Source organism: Trachurus japonicus, chromosome 20 (assembly GCF_045865225.1).
Source record: "Trachurus japonicus isolate A0001 chromosome 20, Traja_1.0".
Lineage (NCBI taxonomy): Eukaryota > Metazoa > Chordata > Actinopteri > Carangiformes > Carangidae > Trachurus > Trachurus japonicus.
Window position 1 is genome coordinate 25375475 of NC_140926.1, and position 15951 is coordinate 25391425.

The following is a 15951-nucleotide window of genomic DNA, read 5'->3' on the forward strand; positions in this document are numbered from 1 at the left end:
ATGCCTGACCTTATACTGTATTTCATGATAAAATGCTTTATACTAGTGTGTTATGATTATTGTTATAAAGCATTATGATAATTTATTAGTGTTTATAACTAAAGTTATACAGTGCTATAACTGCATTATAACTCATTATAAGTATGGTTATAATGTGTTATAGAGATAGGCGTCAAGTAAAGTGTTACCGAAAAAACAAACAAAACAAAAAAACGGGGAGAGATTCAGACTGATCCTCTGCTTTGTGGGAAATAACCAATAATCAATACATATGAAATACAGGGTAAATATTGGCAGAAAGCACAGGAAGTGTCCAGTGATAAATATTGAAACACAGGTTGAAGTTGAACCTTTTGTTTACACCATGCGGTAATGATGTCACTGCTGTGATTTGACTTATAGGTGTGGAAGTCGCCATCATCACAGGAGGAAGTTGAGGGACAGGTGAGACAGGTCATAAGACTGGATGTGAGACAGCTGGAGACTTGTGGGACAGGAGGTAAGACAAGTTGTAAGTCAGTTGCTAAGGCACGTTTTGTGACGAGTTGGAAGCAGTTTCGGGGGCCAGCGGTGAGGCGGGCTGAGAGTGTCCACAGGTTGTCATAGTGATAAGACGTGGGACAGGTGCGGAAAAAGACTGGGCAGATGTCGGTCTGTGTGTCAGGGTTTGATCAGCCAATCACATTGAGGATTCACTCTGTAGACATCTAACAGGACGCAGTCTGGATGGAGGCGGCGCTCACCTGACAGACAGACAGGTTTTAATATTAATATGAATATCTTTGATGACTTGTTCAGCAGGTGATAAAGTGATGATGTCATAATCAGACTTACAGATGTTTCCTCCGACTTCGTACAGAGACTGAACAGGACTGATGGTCAGGAGACAGAGACATGCACATGTTAACAGCTCCAAGAGACAATGGTCTAAGATACTAACACAATGACATACAATGAACAGGGTGAAAACTTTGTACAGATGTGAAAATGTTCAACAATATTTGTGTTTTTAAAGGGATAGTTCAGTTTTTTTTTAAGTGGGGTTGTATGAGGTACAAATGGTCACCAATTATAATGTCCGCAGTAGAAAGGACTGTAGGAGCATGAAATGCTCGAGAAGCTTCATACTTTGTCAGGATGGGATGCTGACAACTGGAGGAGGAGGAAACCTAACTGTAATCTATAATCAGAAACAACAGTAACTGAGGACAGATAGTTGATTATAATACAGCAGTGCTGCCAGCTGACTGGTCTGTAAGAACCTGCACATCATTCTCAGGTAGAACAATGGGGAGACACTACAGGTGAATAGGGTAAAAATTTTAAATTACAGACATCACCATGAAACTTCCCAAATTTATCACTTACATTAAGACAAATATTTTTTGTATTACAAGTTTTGTAAAATGTTATGTTTAAATATGTAAATGAGGCAATATCTGATGAAATATGCACTAATTTACATACATTTCCAGAACCAAAATCTGAAAAATGGAAAAAGCCCCTTTCAAAATTCTTGTTTTATTTTGTTGACATATTAGAGTCAGAAGTTTTTACAGAGGGGATTTTGGATTTCTCTTTTTATCACCCTGTAAATGAGAAAATACTGTCACCAGCCCTAAAAAATCCAATGTCTCCATGTTCTTAGGAATAAATTATTGTATGAATCAGGCTTTGAATGATATATCAACAAACCCCTCTGTAAAAACCTTCAGAAGGAATAAAACTGGAAGGTTTGGTGTCTGTAAGTGCTGCTGAAGTGGAGATTTCGGGCTCAGAGTCTGAGGAAAAACTAATTTTGAGAAAACAGCCTTTAAAGACTTGTACTGTAAAATTCCATAGATTGTTCATGTAAATCATAATTTTACGATTGGTTGCAGATACAAAGGAAATGACAATTTTGGGAGCACAACATTGTTGTTCAAGAGAGAGAGCTTTTCAATGATACCTGACATTACATGGGTCAGACTAACTTTTGGTAAATTTAGGAGAAATCTACTGACGAAAGAGACAAAATGAAGTAAAATAAAAACCTTAATGTGGATGTTCTACCATTTCTTTTGACTTTTCGGAGAGAATACATGTTAAGGAAGAAAAATAGCCCAAAATCTCAAAATTGATCAGTGCATGAAAAAACTGTGGCCCAATTCCAATTCTATTTTTCATCCCTACCCCTACCCCTAGCCCTACCCTTAGCCCTACCCCTAGCCCTTAAACCTTGCCCTTTAAACGGAGCTACAAGGAGTAGGGTTGAAAGTCAACCCCTACGAATTGGGACACCACTTCAACAATCACATACGTTATCAGGCTAGTCTCTGCTGGCTTTCACATAAGTAGACGTGACGAGCTTTTGCCACAAATCCGCTATTCAAAACCACGTTAACTTAATAAAATAAAATAAAATGTAATGAAGACTGATCGGTTCATTGTAAAACATTTATTTATTGATGTAGGTGGTGATTTCTATATAGGCTAGGCTACATCCCCCAGGCAGCGCTGCTCCTGTGTCCAAAACACATGAAGCTTCACTTTAATTCAAACAAATTAATGCGACTGTTACATTTCATCAATGAGACCAGCATTTATCTCCTAAAAAGAATGTAACTACGCGGCGGTAAACCTTTAAAACCCTGCTGGTAAGTTAATTAGTGATCGTCTTTTCTACCGGGACGAGGTCGGGAGGTTGGCCGGCTGACGAGCTCTCCAGACGGGGTGGTGTCTCCGTGACGAGCTGTTGATCTGCTCCACAGGTGGAGGCTCCACGGTGGAGCTTCACTTCTCCGAAAAACATCGGAGCAAACGTCTAAACAGCCTCATGTGGATAAACCGACCGCACATTGGGGATCTAAACAGCTACTTTCTCGCATGAAAAAATATTAAAACTTAACAAAAAGACGTAATAACAGCGCTACAGTGAGAAATAAAACAGCTGCCGGTTGCCGCAAGATGCATTCTGGGAAACTTGCCATAGCCCTCGATCCGTAGTGTGCCCCTGAAAAATCTCCGTTTCGAGGGCCAGATAGCCCTACGACTTCCCCCTAACCCTCGTCTGAACCAGAATTGGGACACCCCTACCACTTCACGTGAACGCACAAAACGAAGGGTTAGGGCCAAGGGCTAGGGCTAAGGGGAGAATCGGAATTCACCCAGTGTTTTTGCCTGAAGAGTCTCACCTTAAAATACAAAAAACAATAGGCCATGAAAACAATCCAGTGAATTTCATAGAGGTGTGTGTGTGTGTGTGTGTGTGTGTGTGTGTGTGTGTACCTGTTCTCAGACTCAAAGCGGGCGGTGACGTCTTTGGCTCGTGTTTGTCCATCAAGTTGTATCGCCATGGAGACCTTGGCGTGTAGAGGGGCACACACTCTGATCAAACCTGCACGCAGCTCTGTGATCTGCACACAAACAGGAGCAGGTGTGATGTCACTCCGATGACATCATGGGAACAGATCTGAACCTGAACCTGGTTCTCTAGTCTCACTTTGACCTGGTTGGTGTCGTTCTTGTCGGCCTTCCTCCTCAGGAGTCTCCTCCTCGTCCTGGCCAGGCTGAACTGTTTCTGATTGGTGGCTTGGTTCAGCTGTCTCACCTGAGACAACAGGAAGTTCGGAACCTATCAAAAAACAGGTCATGTCACATGACAGGCGGTTTCATAGACAGATGATGTCACCAACTGGTGAGCAAGCAATTATTTCCAGGAGTTTCTCACTGTTTTGAGACACGGTCACATTTTGTAAACATGTGATGACCTAGATGAAGATGTTGGATCTTAAAGGAGGCATATTCTGCCCCTTTTAGTTCAACAGGTGTCTTAAAGACATGTCTGTGACATGCTTCGGTCAAAATACCCCAAAACAGCCCTGTTCAGAACGGCTGCTTTCAGTGCCTGTCCCTTTAAATGCAAATGAACCACTGCTTGCCCCGCCCCTTCTACTGGTACCAGGTGGGATTATGCAAATTAGAAAACTAGTTACATCATTGTTAGACAACTGAGGGAACAGCTCATAAAACCACATGGATTTCAACCTAACGAGTCTGAAACAGACACACACACACTGTCTAGAGATGGAGGCGACTCAGTGAGGATGGCCAGTGACAGAGAAGTTCAGGGTCAAAGTTGAAGGTTTTAAAGAAGACATATTCTGCCCCTTTTCCACAAATTAAAATAGTCCCCAGCTGTCTTAAAGACATGTCTGTGACATGGATCAAACATCACAGCTCTTTTCATCCCCCCAAACAGCCCTGTTCACAACGGCTGCTTTCAGTGTCTGTCCCTTTAAATGCAAATGAACCACTGCTTGCCCCGCCCCTTCTACTTCTACCAGGTAGGGGTGGGGTTATCCAAATCCGAAAACTAGTTACATCATTGTTAGACAACAGAGGGAACAGCTCCTAAAACCACATGGATTTTAACCTATGCCTGAACATTACAGATTTTTTTTTGTCAATTCTCACATTTTGGGGCAGGAAGGCAAAACAAACACCTAAATATGTTAATAATAGGATAATAATAAGAGCCTTCAGAAAGTGATATTTCCATTATATATCCCCTTTAAATTTGCCGTAGACAGAAACAGACAGTCTCAGTGAGTGTACAGGTGATCCCTCAGACTCACGATCCACATCAGGTCCTGGTATGTGACCATCAGCTGGATCAGCTGGGCCCCGCCTACCGCCTCCTCCATCTCCTTCTGCTGCTTGGCCATGGACTGCTTGTTGCTACGGTGACAGCAGGGGAACAGGTTGGGCGCCATTACCATTGAGACATTCCACAGAGACATCCGGTTCTGGTCCTGATGAGAGACCACCTTGCGAAGGAAGACTAGCAGGGCCTGTAACCATAGAAACAGAACCAGGTTTATCTGCAGACGCTACGGTGCACAGAGAAAGATGATGGAGGGTAGTTGATAGTGGTTCTGTTCTATTGTGTGTGTGTGTGTCAAGGTTATTGTTTTAAAATTTTCATTAGTTTTTATGTTTATTTATTTTTTCAGTTTGCTTCTTTATCTCAGTTTAGTTTTACTTAGTTCAACATGTGATTAAGTAGTTTGAGTTTTTATTTTTGAGGAATGGACCGGTCTTTATTTAGTCTTAGTCTTATTATCAGGTTTTAGGAGAAAGCCTCTGTGAGACCCAAATTTGTGGGATTTTTCCCTTTTGCATCCCATAATGTTCCCATCAGTCCTCATCACATTACTCCACTCTTATCTCCCTGTGGGTCGTACTCCAAGTCGTACCATACTGAGCTGTGGTGTTTTCTTCTCTAAGAAAACTACAACTAAGCTGATGTTATCTGACATTTACTTTTGTTTTAGTTAGTTTAACATTGTTCACTGGAGTTTTTATTTAGTTCTCGTTTTTGGAAAAATTGTCATTTTTATCTTTATTTCAGTTTACTAAATAATTTTTTCACTGCTAGTTTTAATTTTAGTCTCAGTATAGTATATATACATATACATAGGGGTTATAGTTACTATATACTATATATAGTAACTCTAACCCTGGTGTGTGTGGTCAAATTAAGATGCCTTAAAGGGATAGTTCAACATTTTGGCAAATTGGCCCATTGCCATAATCGCTATAGTCATAGCAGTAGGTTCGTTACCTTTAATTGTCGGTGTAAGCTATTTTTAGAACGGCGGAGCAGAGCCGTGAGCTGCTCAGAGCTACGCTATGGAGGCTAAGGAAATTTCTTGGTTTCCCTCATCAAACTCATCAAATACACAACCCAACAACTCCAAAAGGCTGTCATGGACAAGTTGTGAGCTGCACATTCACCACGCTATGAGATAATAATGGAACGTTACAAGATGGAGCTGTTTTAGAGGTAAATACATGCAAAACCACTGATGCGCGTTGCGTTCAGGGATAGTTTTTCAGCAAGCAGACTCTGTATTTACCCTGTATTTACCTCGAAAACGGCTCCGTTTCGTAACGTTCCATTATTATCTCATAGCGTGGTGAATGTGCAGGTCATAACTTGTCCACGAAAGCGTTTTGGAGTTTTGGGATTTTGTATTTGATGAGTTTGATGAGGGAAACCAAGAAATCCCATTAGCCTCTGTAACATAGCTCTGAGCAATTTGCCAAAATGTTGAACTATCCCTTTAACCTTTCTCCTGTCAGTTTGAACAGTAGTTCCACCTGCTGATCTCAGACTGACTAACATCTAATGCGCTGCTGTATTATGTGTTGTGAGTGGATGCTGTGATTTACTTGGAGTGTGTTTCTGTTGGCTTCAGGAAGCAACAAGGACAGCAGCTGCAGAGCCTGGACCTGATGGAGCACAGGGGACACACCTACAGAGAGACAGGTGGACGGACAACCAGTCACAGAGATGAGTCTGAATATGAATGAACATGCAGCGATGACACAGCGATTTGTATGTGTGTGTGTGTGTGTGTGTGTGTGTGTGTGTACCCAGCACAGAGCGGTAGGTGGACAGGTGTGCGTGTGTGAGCAGAGGCGTTGGCAGCTCCCTGATGAACAGCTTCAGCAGCGCTGCAGCATCCACCCCTCTGATCCCAGACCAGTCCAAGTCTCCACCACACCGGTCTAACTCTCTACGCAGGTACTGCAGATACACACACAGGCCTGTTCATGTCCTTCAAAATAAAAGCACCAAATTATTCTTTTTTTTTCTTATTCTAAAGGAATCTCACAGCGGCTCAACGACGTGCGTTACCTTCAGTCTAGCAGCTGATCCTGATACTCGAAGAATCCCCTCGGTCTGCAGGCCAGACTGCTCTAAAATGCACAAAAGCTTCACACGCAAGAACACACACACACACACACACACACACATCATTGACATCCATACACATCTCACACATATTTTTATGACATGATGTTAATTATATAAATTAGTTTACCAGAGACAATCATTTCCCAGTGGAATGTGTCCTCCATATTTGAGTAAAATTCTTCATTCAGTGCCACATAAAGGGTTAATATCCCATGAGCCATTAGTGGAGGGGTGACATTGGTTTGAAATTCAGACAAACTCTATTGTACCATTTGAAATTAAACTTGGTTTAGTAAAGGTTAAGCTAAATTTAAACCAAGTTTTATACCTATTTGCTAAATCTAATTGAACTTGAAGCTAACCGCTGACCACACACTGCATCACAGAGATGTTAAGCTGTTTGCATGTTAGCTCAGCAGCCAACCTGACGGAGACAGACAGACAGACAGAGAGACAGACAGAGAGACAGACAGACAGACAGACAGACAGACAGACAGACAGACAGACAGACAGACAGACAGACAGACAGTTTGTCACCTTTTGGAAAACGACAGGCACTTTCACTCCAGGAAACTTTTTCCTGTCGTTCTCCAGCAGTGAGTTGAGAGGAATGCCAAACACCCCCCCGTCTGATCCACATACAGGAAGACAAGGAAGTAACAGTTAGTAACAAATATTTGATATTAATCAGTATGTCATAGCACCAGCTGTGTACTGTCACAATTTAAACCATATTTTGTCGTTGGTAAAGAATGATGTCATGAAGTCATGGTTTAGATGTGGAGACATAAACTGTAGCCAGCTGACTAAAAGGTGATGAAGTTAAATCTTGATTGTTTTGTAAATATGAAGCGCACCCCGGGTCCTGCGGCGTGGTGGACGGGTGCGTTTGGTTTGGATGCCCAGAGCCAGCAGGAAGGTGGAGAGCTCAATGTGAGTGATGAAGCCGAGCTGGGTGAGGTCACATGACGACAAGTCATCTGCCCAGGTCAGACCCTGAGAGGAAGACACTGGTACAAACTACACACACACACACACACACACACACCATGAAAGTTCAGGGGCATATTAAAGGGATAGTTCAACATTTTGGCGAATTGGCCCATTGCCATAATCCCTATAGTCATAGCAGTAGGTTTGTTACCTTTATTTGTCGGTGCAAGCTATTTTTTAGAACGGCGGAGCAGAGCCGTGAGCTGCTCAGAGCTACGCTACGGAGGCTCGTGGGATTTCTTGGTTTCCCTCATCAAACTCATCAAATACACAATCCAACAACTCCAAAACACTCTGGTGGACAAGTTGTGACCTGTACATTCACCACGCTATGAGATAATAATAACACAACGTTACCAGACAGAGTTGTTTTAGAGGGAAATTCATGCAAAACTGCTGATGCGTGTTGCCTTCAGGGACAGTTTTTCAGCAAGCAGTCTCAATATTTACCTTGAAAACGGGGTCACATTGGACAATCAATTCACCTTCAACCAGCACACCAGTGACATCCAGAAAAGAAGCCATCAGAGACTGTCAGCCATCCGTAAACTGAAAGCACTCTATGTCGCCCCCCACCTCCTTCTGTTGTTGTATCAAAGCATGGTCCAATCAATTCTCACATACTGTTCCATCTGCTTCTATAACATGTTATCTGTCAAAAACAAAGCCAAACTCACACGCATAACTAACACAGCTTCCAAAATAATTGGGCTCCCCACACCAAATCAGATTTACACAACAGGTCCATCACACGCATTTCTATCTCAATAGAACGGGACATCACACACCCACTCAACACCTACCTCACCCCCCCCCCTCAGGACGAAGATACAGGCCACTGAGGTGCAGAAGGGCTCGCTTCGGCAGAAGCCTAATACCGGCCGTCATAGCGACCAAGGCCAAGATAACCTGGCCAGAGTGTAATAATGTGTGGCAATGTGTTGTAATCTGTGTGTGTTTGTATGTGTCTGGTGAAACGAAACAAAATGTAAATGGTCATGTGAAAAAGAATTTCCCTAGAGGGACAATAAATGTCTAAAGTCTAAATCCCCTGAGCCTCCATAGTGTAGCTCTGAGCAGCTCACGGCTCTGCTCCGCCGTTCTAAAAATAGCTCACACCGACAAATAAAGGTAACGAACCTACTGCTAATAGCGATTATGGCAATGGGCCAATTTGGCAAAATGTTGAACTATCCCTTTAAGTTATTTTAAAACACTGTGAATCCAGTGGAGCCTGAACACTTCCTGATGTTCCTCCAGAATAAAGCTCCATAGAAACAGAGGCAGTAGAACTTTAAAGTAACATTGCGGAGTTTTTCGGCATTAAAATAATGTTTCCAGACTCATTGCAGTGATAGAAAAATGGTTAATAGGATGAATGGTGCTGCCGCCGCAGCCTGAGCCGGGTTGCGTCGGCTGAAACTGCACTATGGAACTTCCCTGCACGGGTACGAATCACCGCCCCCCCTCCTCCCCCCTCCCCTCTGTGTCGGAGAGAGACGTGGTGGGTAAAAGCGAAACTTACGGTTCTCCTCCGGTCGTCGTCGCCACCGCCGCCTTATGGCTGCTCTTTATGAGACAGTATGACTACAGGGAAACATGGCGCTTCCACTCAACTTGTTGCTAACTCCATGGGAACATTATACTTTATTTTTTCACTCCCCACTGTTGAGTCATACAAGTACTTGGTACTATTACAAATTCACATTTGAGTGTAACACTGACTTGATCCTTTAGAAAAGCCTGCAACGTCTCTACTGTCTTAGTTCCAGGTCGACTTGACACTGGTGACTATGTTTTATCGTTTCTTTATTGAGTCAGTGATCACTTAGTCGCTCAAAGTTAAGCAGAAAAATGCTCTGAATAAGATGGTAAATGTCTGTAGCAAATAGCTGTTCAAGAGAGTCTGCAGGATCTCAGCAACAAACAGTTGTCTGTAAGTATCCTGTCAGACTGTTCTCATCCTCTTCATTAATATTTCCAGTTTCTTCCATTACTCAGACTGCCACTAGCAAACACTCCTTCTGCCATTTCCTTATTCAGTTCCATGGTAACCTATCCTTAGTGGTTTCTAACTTTTCAACCCCTTTTATAAATTAATTACTTTTTTATTTGTATGTATTTATGCTGTTGGTTGTTGTGCAGTATTGTTGTATATATTTGTATTTCTGTGCTGTGTTGTATGTTCTACATCTGTAGTTCTGTTAGCTCCCCATTTGCTGCACAGCCAGTTGCCCCACTGGGGACAGATAAAGTCACTGAGATTGAGATTAAGAATGAAGTATCATGGAGGATGTAGTTCCAAAGTTTAGAGCAGGATTACATCCAACAGTATAAGAAAGGCTATTCCTATTGAACAGCTTTACTTTTGCTACTGCGGATTCTCTTTTGATAATTGGTAGTTTTGATACAGTTACATGGATAAATGATTCATGAACTTTTTTTCTCTCCATTTTATTTTATTTATTATTATTAATATTATTAATATTACTTAGTTACTTTATTCATATAGATTTTGCCTATTACCCAGGGGGCAAAGCAAAAAAACAGACACGGAGCGTTGTAAAAGCTTTGACACCAGAAATGATATCTAGGAACTTCAAGGATTAAAACCTGGGTGGACAACCCGGTCAACTAGCTGCTGGAAAGCTACAGGGGGCCAAAACCCCTTTCTGGGGTCATTTTGCTGGCGAAATGATGTAAATGCAAATATTTAGGTACTACAATGGCATAAATAGTCATACAACTATAAAATTTGGCAGAGAGTATCTTGACACATAGAGGGAGGCATGAAAAAAACATTCTGGGGTTTGTTGCAACTCAATTTTAAGATATCACCCACAACATCCCAAAAAAGACCAAAAAAAGTACTGTTCGCCTGACAAATTCTCATGAAAATTATTATTTTTCAGCACTTTATGGAGAATATCTATCCTTAACATGTATATAGAAAAATTCCTTAATTCATAAGCTTCCATTTGAGTCCAAGATAGCATTTCTATCTCAAAAGCTCCACTTGCTGTGGCCAACGGTCTTCTCTATCTATCTGTTCACTTTGGGGAGACCAGAAATAGAATGGTTTCTGATCAGGCCAGTTAACATGTAGTTTTTCACAATAGGTGTTGCATTGTTTGGAGACAGCCTGTAGCTTTCCAGTAGCTAGTAGAAAGGCTATCTTGGACTCAAATGGAAGCTTATGAATTAAGGAATTTTTCTATATACATGTTAAGGATAGATATTCTCCATAAAGTGCTGAAAAATAATAATTTTCATGAGAATTTGTCAGGCGAACAGTACTTTTTTTGGTCTTTTTTGGGATGTTGAGGGTGATATCTTAAAATTGAGTTGCAACAAACCCCAGAATGTTTTTTTCATGCCTCCCCCTATGTGTCAAGATACTCTCTGCCAAATTTTATAGTTGTATGACTATTTATGCCATTGTAGTACCTAAATATTTGCATTTACATCATTTCGCCAGCAAAATGACCCCAGAAAGGGGTTTTGGCCCCCTGTAGCTTTCCAGCAGCTAGTTGACCGGGTTGTCCACCCAGGTTTTAATCCTTGAAGTTCCTAGATATCATTTCTGGTGTCAAACCTTTTACAACGCTCCGTGTCCGTTTTTCAAAAAACTGGGATTTTGCCCCCTGGGTATATATATGCATATAGGTTTTTTCCATTTCATATGAATTTGTTGGTAATTTATTTGTCTGTAAAGGTAACATTGGGTGGGGGGAAAGAAAAAGAAAACACTTGTGCACTGCTGACATGTATAGTAGTTCTGTGAATCAAAGTGGAATTACAAGAAAAGGTTTTTGAAAAAGGGGGGGGGGGGGGGGGGGGCTTCTGAAGGTTGTTGTCTCCAAGGTAACGAACAGGTGAATGTCACCAGTCAGACTCACCGACATGTGACTGCTGTCATCCTCATGGAAACAGAGGCAGTCCCAACAAGTCCCGCCCCTTTTATGCTCAGCCACACTCTCTGAATATGGAGAGTCCCGCAGCAGCCAATCAGCTCGTCTGGAGTGACTGACGGGCGATGAAGAGCGAGTGTGAGGAGGGGAGGGAGTGACCGTGAGGGAGCGCGTGTGTGATGGAGAGTGTGTGCTTCCCGGAGAGTGTGTGTTGGATGGAGAGTGCGTGTTTGATGAAGAGTGTGTGTTTGTGGGAGAGTGTGTGTTTGTCAGGGAGCGTGTGGGGGACGATGGGTGTTCAGGCAGCTGGTCCTCAAACAGACACGTGGGGAGAGTCGATCGAGCTGGAGACACAGACACACACACAGACAGGTGAAGCACCGAGACCAGGGGCCACATACACTTCAATTTGATCTCAAGTGGACTGGACCAGTAAAATAATCCCATAATAACCTGTTTTTCCCTTTGTTTTAGTGCAAAGAAGTATAATTTACAGTGGCCCTGAGGTGCAAATCACAACAGCAAATCAGAAAACACAACAGCAAAAGAGGAAACAACACAAAAAGAGAAAACACAACACAAAAAGAGAAAACACAATGACAAATTTTGCCGTTGTGTTTTCTCTTTTGTTGTTGTGTTTTCTGATTTGCACCTCCGGGCCACCGTAATAACTACATTATTAAGATGTTTACAGCCAATGAACTGTCCCTCTATAAAACATTAGTGTTGGGCACAATACAAGTAATAAGTTATAGTTACTAGTTTCTTTCCCCAAAAGTAACTGAGTTAGTAACAGAGATTAATTACAAGAAAAGTAATGGTAACACTTTACAATAAGGGTCCCTTAATTAACGTTAGTTAGTACATTATTAAGCATTATATATAAACTAATGTGTTAATTAATGGGGGGGACGCACATTGGACACTCCTGGCCTAGGAGAAGAGGTGTGAGCAGGCAGACAGGTACCTCTGTGAGTGCTGCGGCGGATGGTTTTGGTGGTGGTGTGGTATCGACTCGGTGGTGACTCAGGGCGGTGGTGGGGGGGCGAGGGGCATCTGTCTGCAGAGTCACTGTCACACTGAGAGAGAAACAGTCTTGACTCTTTCTGTCAGATCACAACATCTGACACGGCACAACACAACAACACACAGCACAACACAACAGTGATACATTTTTCTAAGACAACAGTTTGTCTCAGATTTGAAAATGTGACTGTTCTCACTCTGTCCTTCAGTTACAAAACAAGACATGCTGTTAGAAAAGGTTGTCCTTGATGCAGGGAAGTCATCTCACAGAGTTAGAGATGGAGGCAACTCAGTGAGGATGGCCAGTGACAGAGAAGTTCAGGGTCAAAGTTGAAGGTTTTAAAGGAGACATATTCTGCCCCTTTCCCACAAATTAAAATAGTTCCCGGGTGTCTTAAAGACATGTCTGTGACATGCTGTGGTCAAAATCCCCCAAGGATCAAACATCACAGCTCTTTTCATCCTCTCTAAACAGCCCTGTTCAGAACGGCTGCTTTCAGTGTCTGTCCCTTTAAATGCAAATGAACCACCATTTGTCCCGCCCCTTCTACTGGTACCAGGTAGGGGTGGGGTTATCCAAATCTGAAAACTAGTTACACCATTGGAAGACAACTGAGGGAACAGCTCGTAAAACCACATGGATTTCAACCTAGAGAGCCTGAAAATTACAGATTTTTGCCGAAAGGCAAGACAAACACTTAAATATATTTTAAAGAGCCTTCAAAAAGTGACATTTCCATAATATGTCCACTTTATGGAATCACTGGAACTGGTCCACATCTCTGTGCAAGAGTCCACCATGCTCAACCAATGGAGCGTTGAGCCCTGTTGCCATGGGCACCACAGAGGATGCTGCTGCATCACTACTGGGACATGTTCCATGTGTGAAGAACATGCAAATGTGGGGCCTTTTCACACTAACATGACAAACATCCTCCAACAGGTGGAGGGAGCAGGTTCAGGGTCTGTGCTGCACCTGCACCTGGACCTGGACCTGGACCCACTCCACATCAAGCCCGGATCACGAGGGTCTCTGTCCACATGCTGAGGTCCAGGAGAAGGGCTTTATAAAGTGAGAGCCCAGACTTGAATCCAGCAGAGATGCTGCACTGGACTAAAGAGAGAGCCTGTCTGAGACTGGTCCAGACCTCCTCCTGAACATGGAGCAGGTCTTAACCAACCTGTTTGATTAACCTGTTCCGACCTGAGAATTCAGTCTTATATGGAATAAGGACACAGATAATACTTATGTTACACCAGCTCAGAGACGCTGCGTCTGTCCACACCTGATGAAATGAGTTCAGTTAAAAGCAGCTCAGTAGAAGGTGAAGACAGCCCAGAGGTGTCTACCTTGTTTGACCCACCTGAGTGAAAACGTCCCGTACGTCTCTGATTGGCTGCTTGTTCCTCTTCTTCAGCGTCTCATTGTAGTTGTCCAGCCTGTTCCTGACGGTGGCGGCTTGTTGGCGCGTCAGCGTGGACAGCAGCGCCTCTGCGGGGGGCGGAGCCTCCTCCTCTGACGAGCCCCTCACCAGGGAGGACAGGCCGGCCTCGGTCAGCCACGCCTCCTCCAGCTCCACCTCTGCAGGAGGAGGCCACACAGCTGCAGCTCAGACAGAAACAAACAGACTCACTCTGTTACAGACTGGACTTACCGTTCATACTCTTCCTCTCCTCCTCCTCTTCATCTTCATCTTCTCCCTCCTTCTCCTCCTCGATGCTCTGCACCTCCCTCCAGTAGGTTTCCATGGCCAGGCGGCGGCGGTCAGAGGTGTTGGGGGATGAAGGGTTGGAGGAGGAGGAGGAGGAGGAGGCCAGCGTGGTAGGTGGACACGACAACATTCTGTAGAGATGGTCCTGTCAGCCAATCAGAGCATCAGAGATAAACAGATGGTGTCAGCAGGTCAACAGGTAGAGCAGACTTTTTTCATTTTTTCATTTCTCCTTTATTTATTCAGGGAAGGTCAATTGAGAGCGAGCTCTCTTTTTCAATGATGCCCTGATTACAAAAACACAATTATACAATATACAAGGTCATGATCCACAATTACATACAGGTTGTAAAACATTCGATAATACGTTTTTTAAACTATCTAAGGAAATAAGATGATCCAGTTTCAGACAGTTTTGTAGGTTATTCCACTTTTGGGGGGCATAAAACTGAAAGGCCGTCTTCCCCAATTTTGTCCTGATACTGGGAATTTGTAAAACCAAGGTGTCCTGTGAACGAGTGTGTAAGTTACAAATTCTACGTGAGATTAAGCTAGTAAAATAAACAGGTAAAATTTCAAGTAAAGCTTTGTAAATAAAAACCATGCAATGTTGTTCCCTCCTTACACTTAAGGATGGCCATCCAACCTTATTATAAAGAACACAATGATGGGTTCGGAACACATCTCCAGACTGTCCACTAATCAGACGGTTCAGGTGTCAATGGGCAAGAACCTGAGCCCAAAACTTCCCCTAGTGTGTCATCAGTGTGTGAATGTGTGTGTGTGGTAGAAAAAATCCATAGTATATAGGGGAAAATATGTGTATAAATGACTGGTTATTCTCTGCCCACTCCTCAGACTTCAGACCTGGGCCTGACCCGGTTCTGGTACAGAGTCTCCCTCCTTCTCAGCCAAGTTGTGTTGAGAACAGGTCTAAGTTCAGAATCAGAATCAGGTTTTATTATACATACATACATACAAGGATTTTTTCTCCTGTTCTTAGCTACTCTCTAACTGACTACTACAGTACAAAAATAAATAAAGTTAAATTACAGGCTGGGAAGAATTTACAAATGAGAATTTACAAAATTTACAATCACAGATGTGTAAGTAAGGTGCATTAATGATGTGGAATACCAATGTGTGATGTGTTCATCACGGTGACGGCCTGTGGGAAAAACTGTTCCTGTGTCTGCTTGTTTTGGCGTATATATATAGCAGACAGTACAGTGGCATGCATAAGCTGGGCACCCCGGGTCCAAATGTCTGTAAATGTGAACAGTTCAGCATGGAAACTATCAGTGTGTGTAAATAGTAAATATCTTGTCTGATACCTTGGTCAAAGTTCTCTGAGAACTCAAGTCTCCTGGGTTTCCCATTCTTTTGCAGGCTGCTGCTTTGTTTCCCTTTTTCACTCTGTAACTGCAGAAAACTAAAGTAATACTGATATTGATTAAAATATTGAAAAAGAGTGTTTCATGTTTAACTTTATGTCTTTTGGAGATCATTTCATCTTCCACTTGCTGAACTGTTACACACATAACAGACATCTTCCTCCAGAGGG

General features: G+C 42.8%; 1 protein-coding gene across 2 annotated transcripts; it reads right to left on the reverse strand.

Moving 5' to 3' along the window:
• Positions 1-419: 419 nt before the first annotated feature.
• On the reverse strand, positions 420-14517 carry arhgap28 (Rho GTPase activating protein 28). Of its 2 annotated transcripts, XM_085763073.1 has the most exons (14): positions 14331-14517; positions 14040-14257; positions 12617-12728; positions 11638-11993; positions 7603-7765; positions 7283-7374; positions 6686-6763; positions 6421-6574; positions 6217-6299; positions 4617-4832; positions 3488-3613; positions 3268-3395; positions 835-872; positions 420-743 (listed from the first exon to the last, which is right to left on the reverse strand). In XM_085763073.1, the coding sequence occupies exons 1-14, from the start codon at positions 14515-14517 to the stop codon at positions 661-663; spliced, it is 2034 nt and encodes a 677-aa protein (XP_085619199.1). In that variant the 3' UTR covers positions 420-660. The 2 variants fall into 2 exon arrangements, with proteins under 2 accessions (XP_085619199.1, XP_085619198.1); XM_085763072.1 differs by having other exon boundaries at positions 740-872.
• Positions 14518-15951: the final 1434 nt, after the last annotated feature.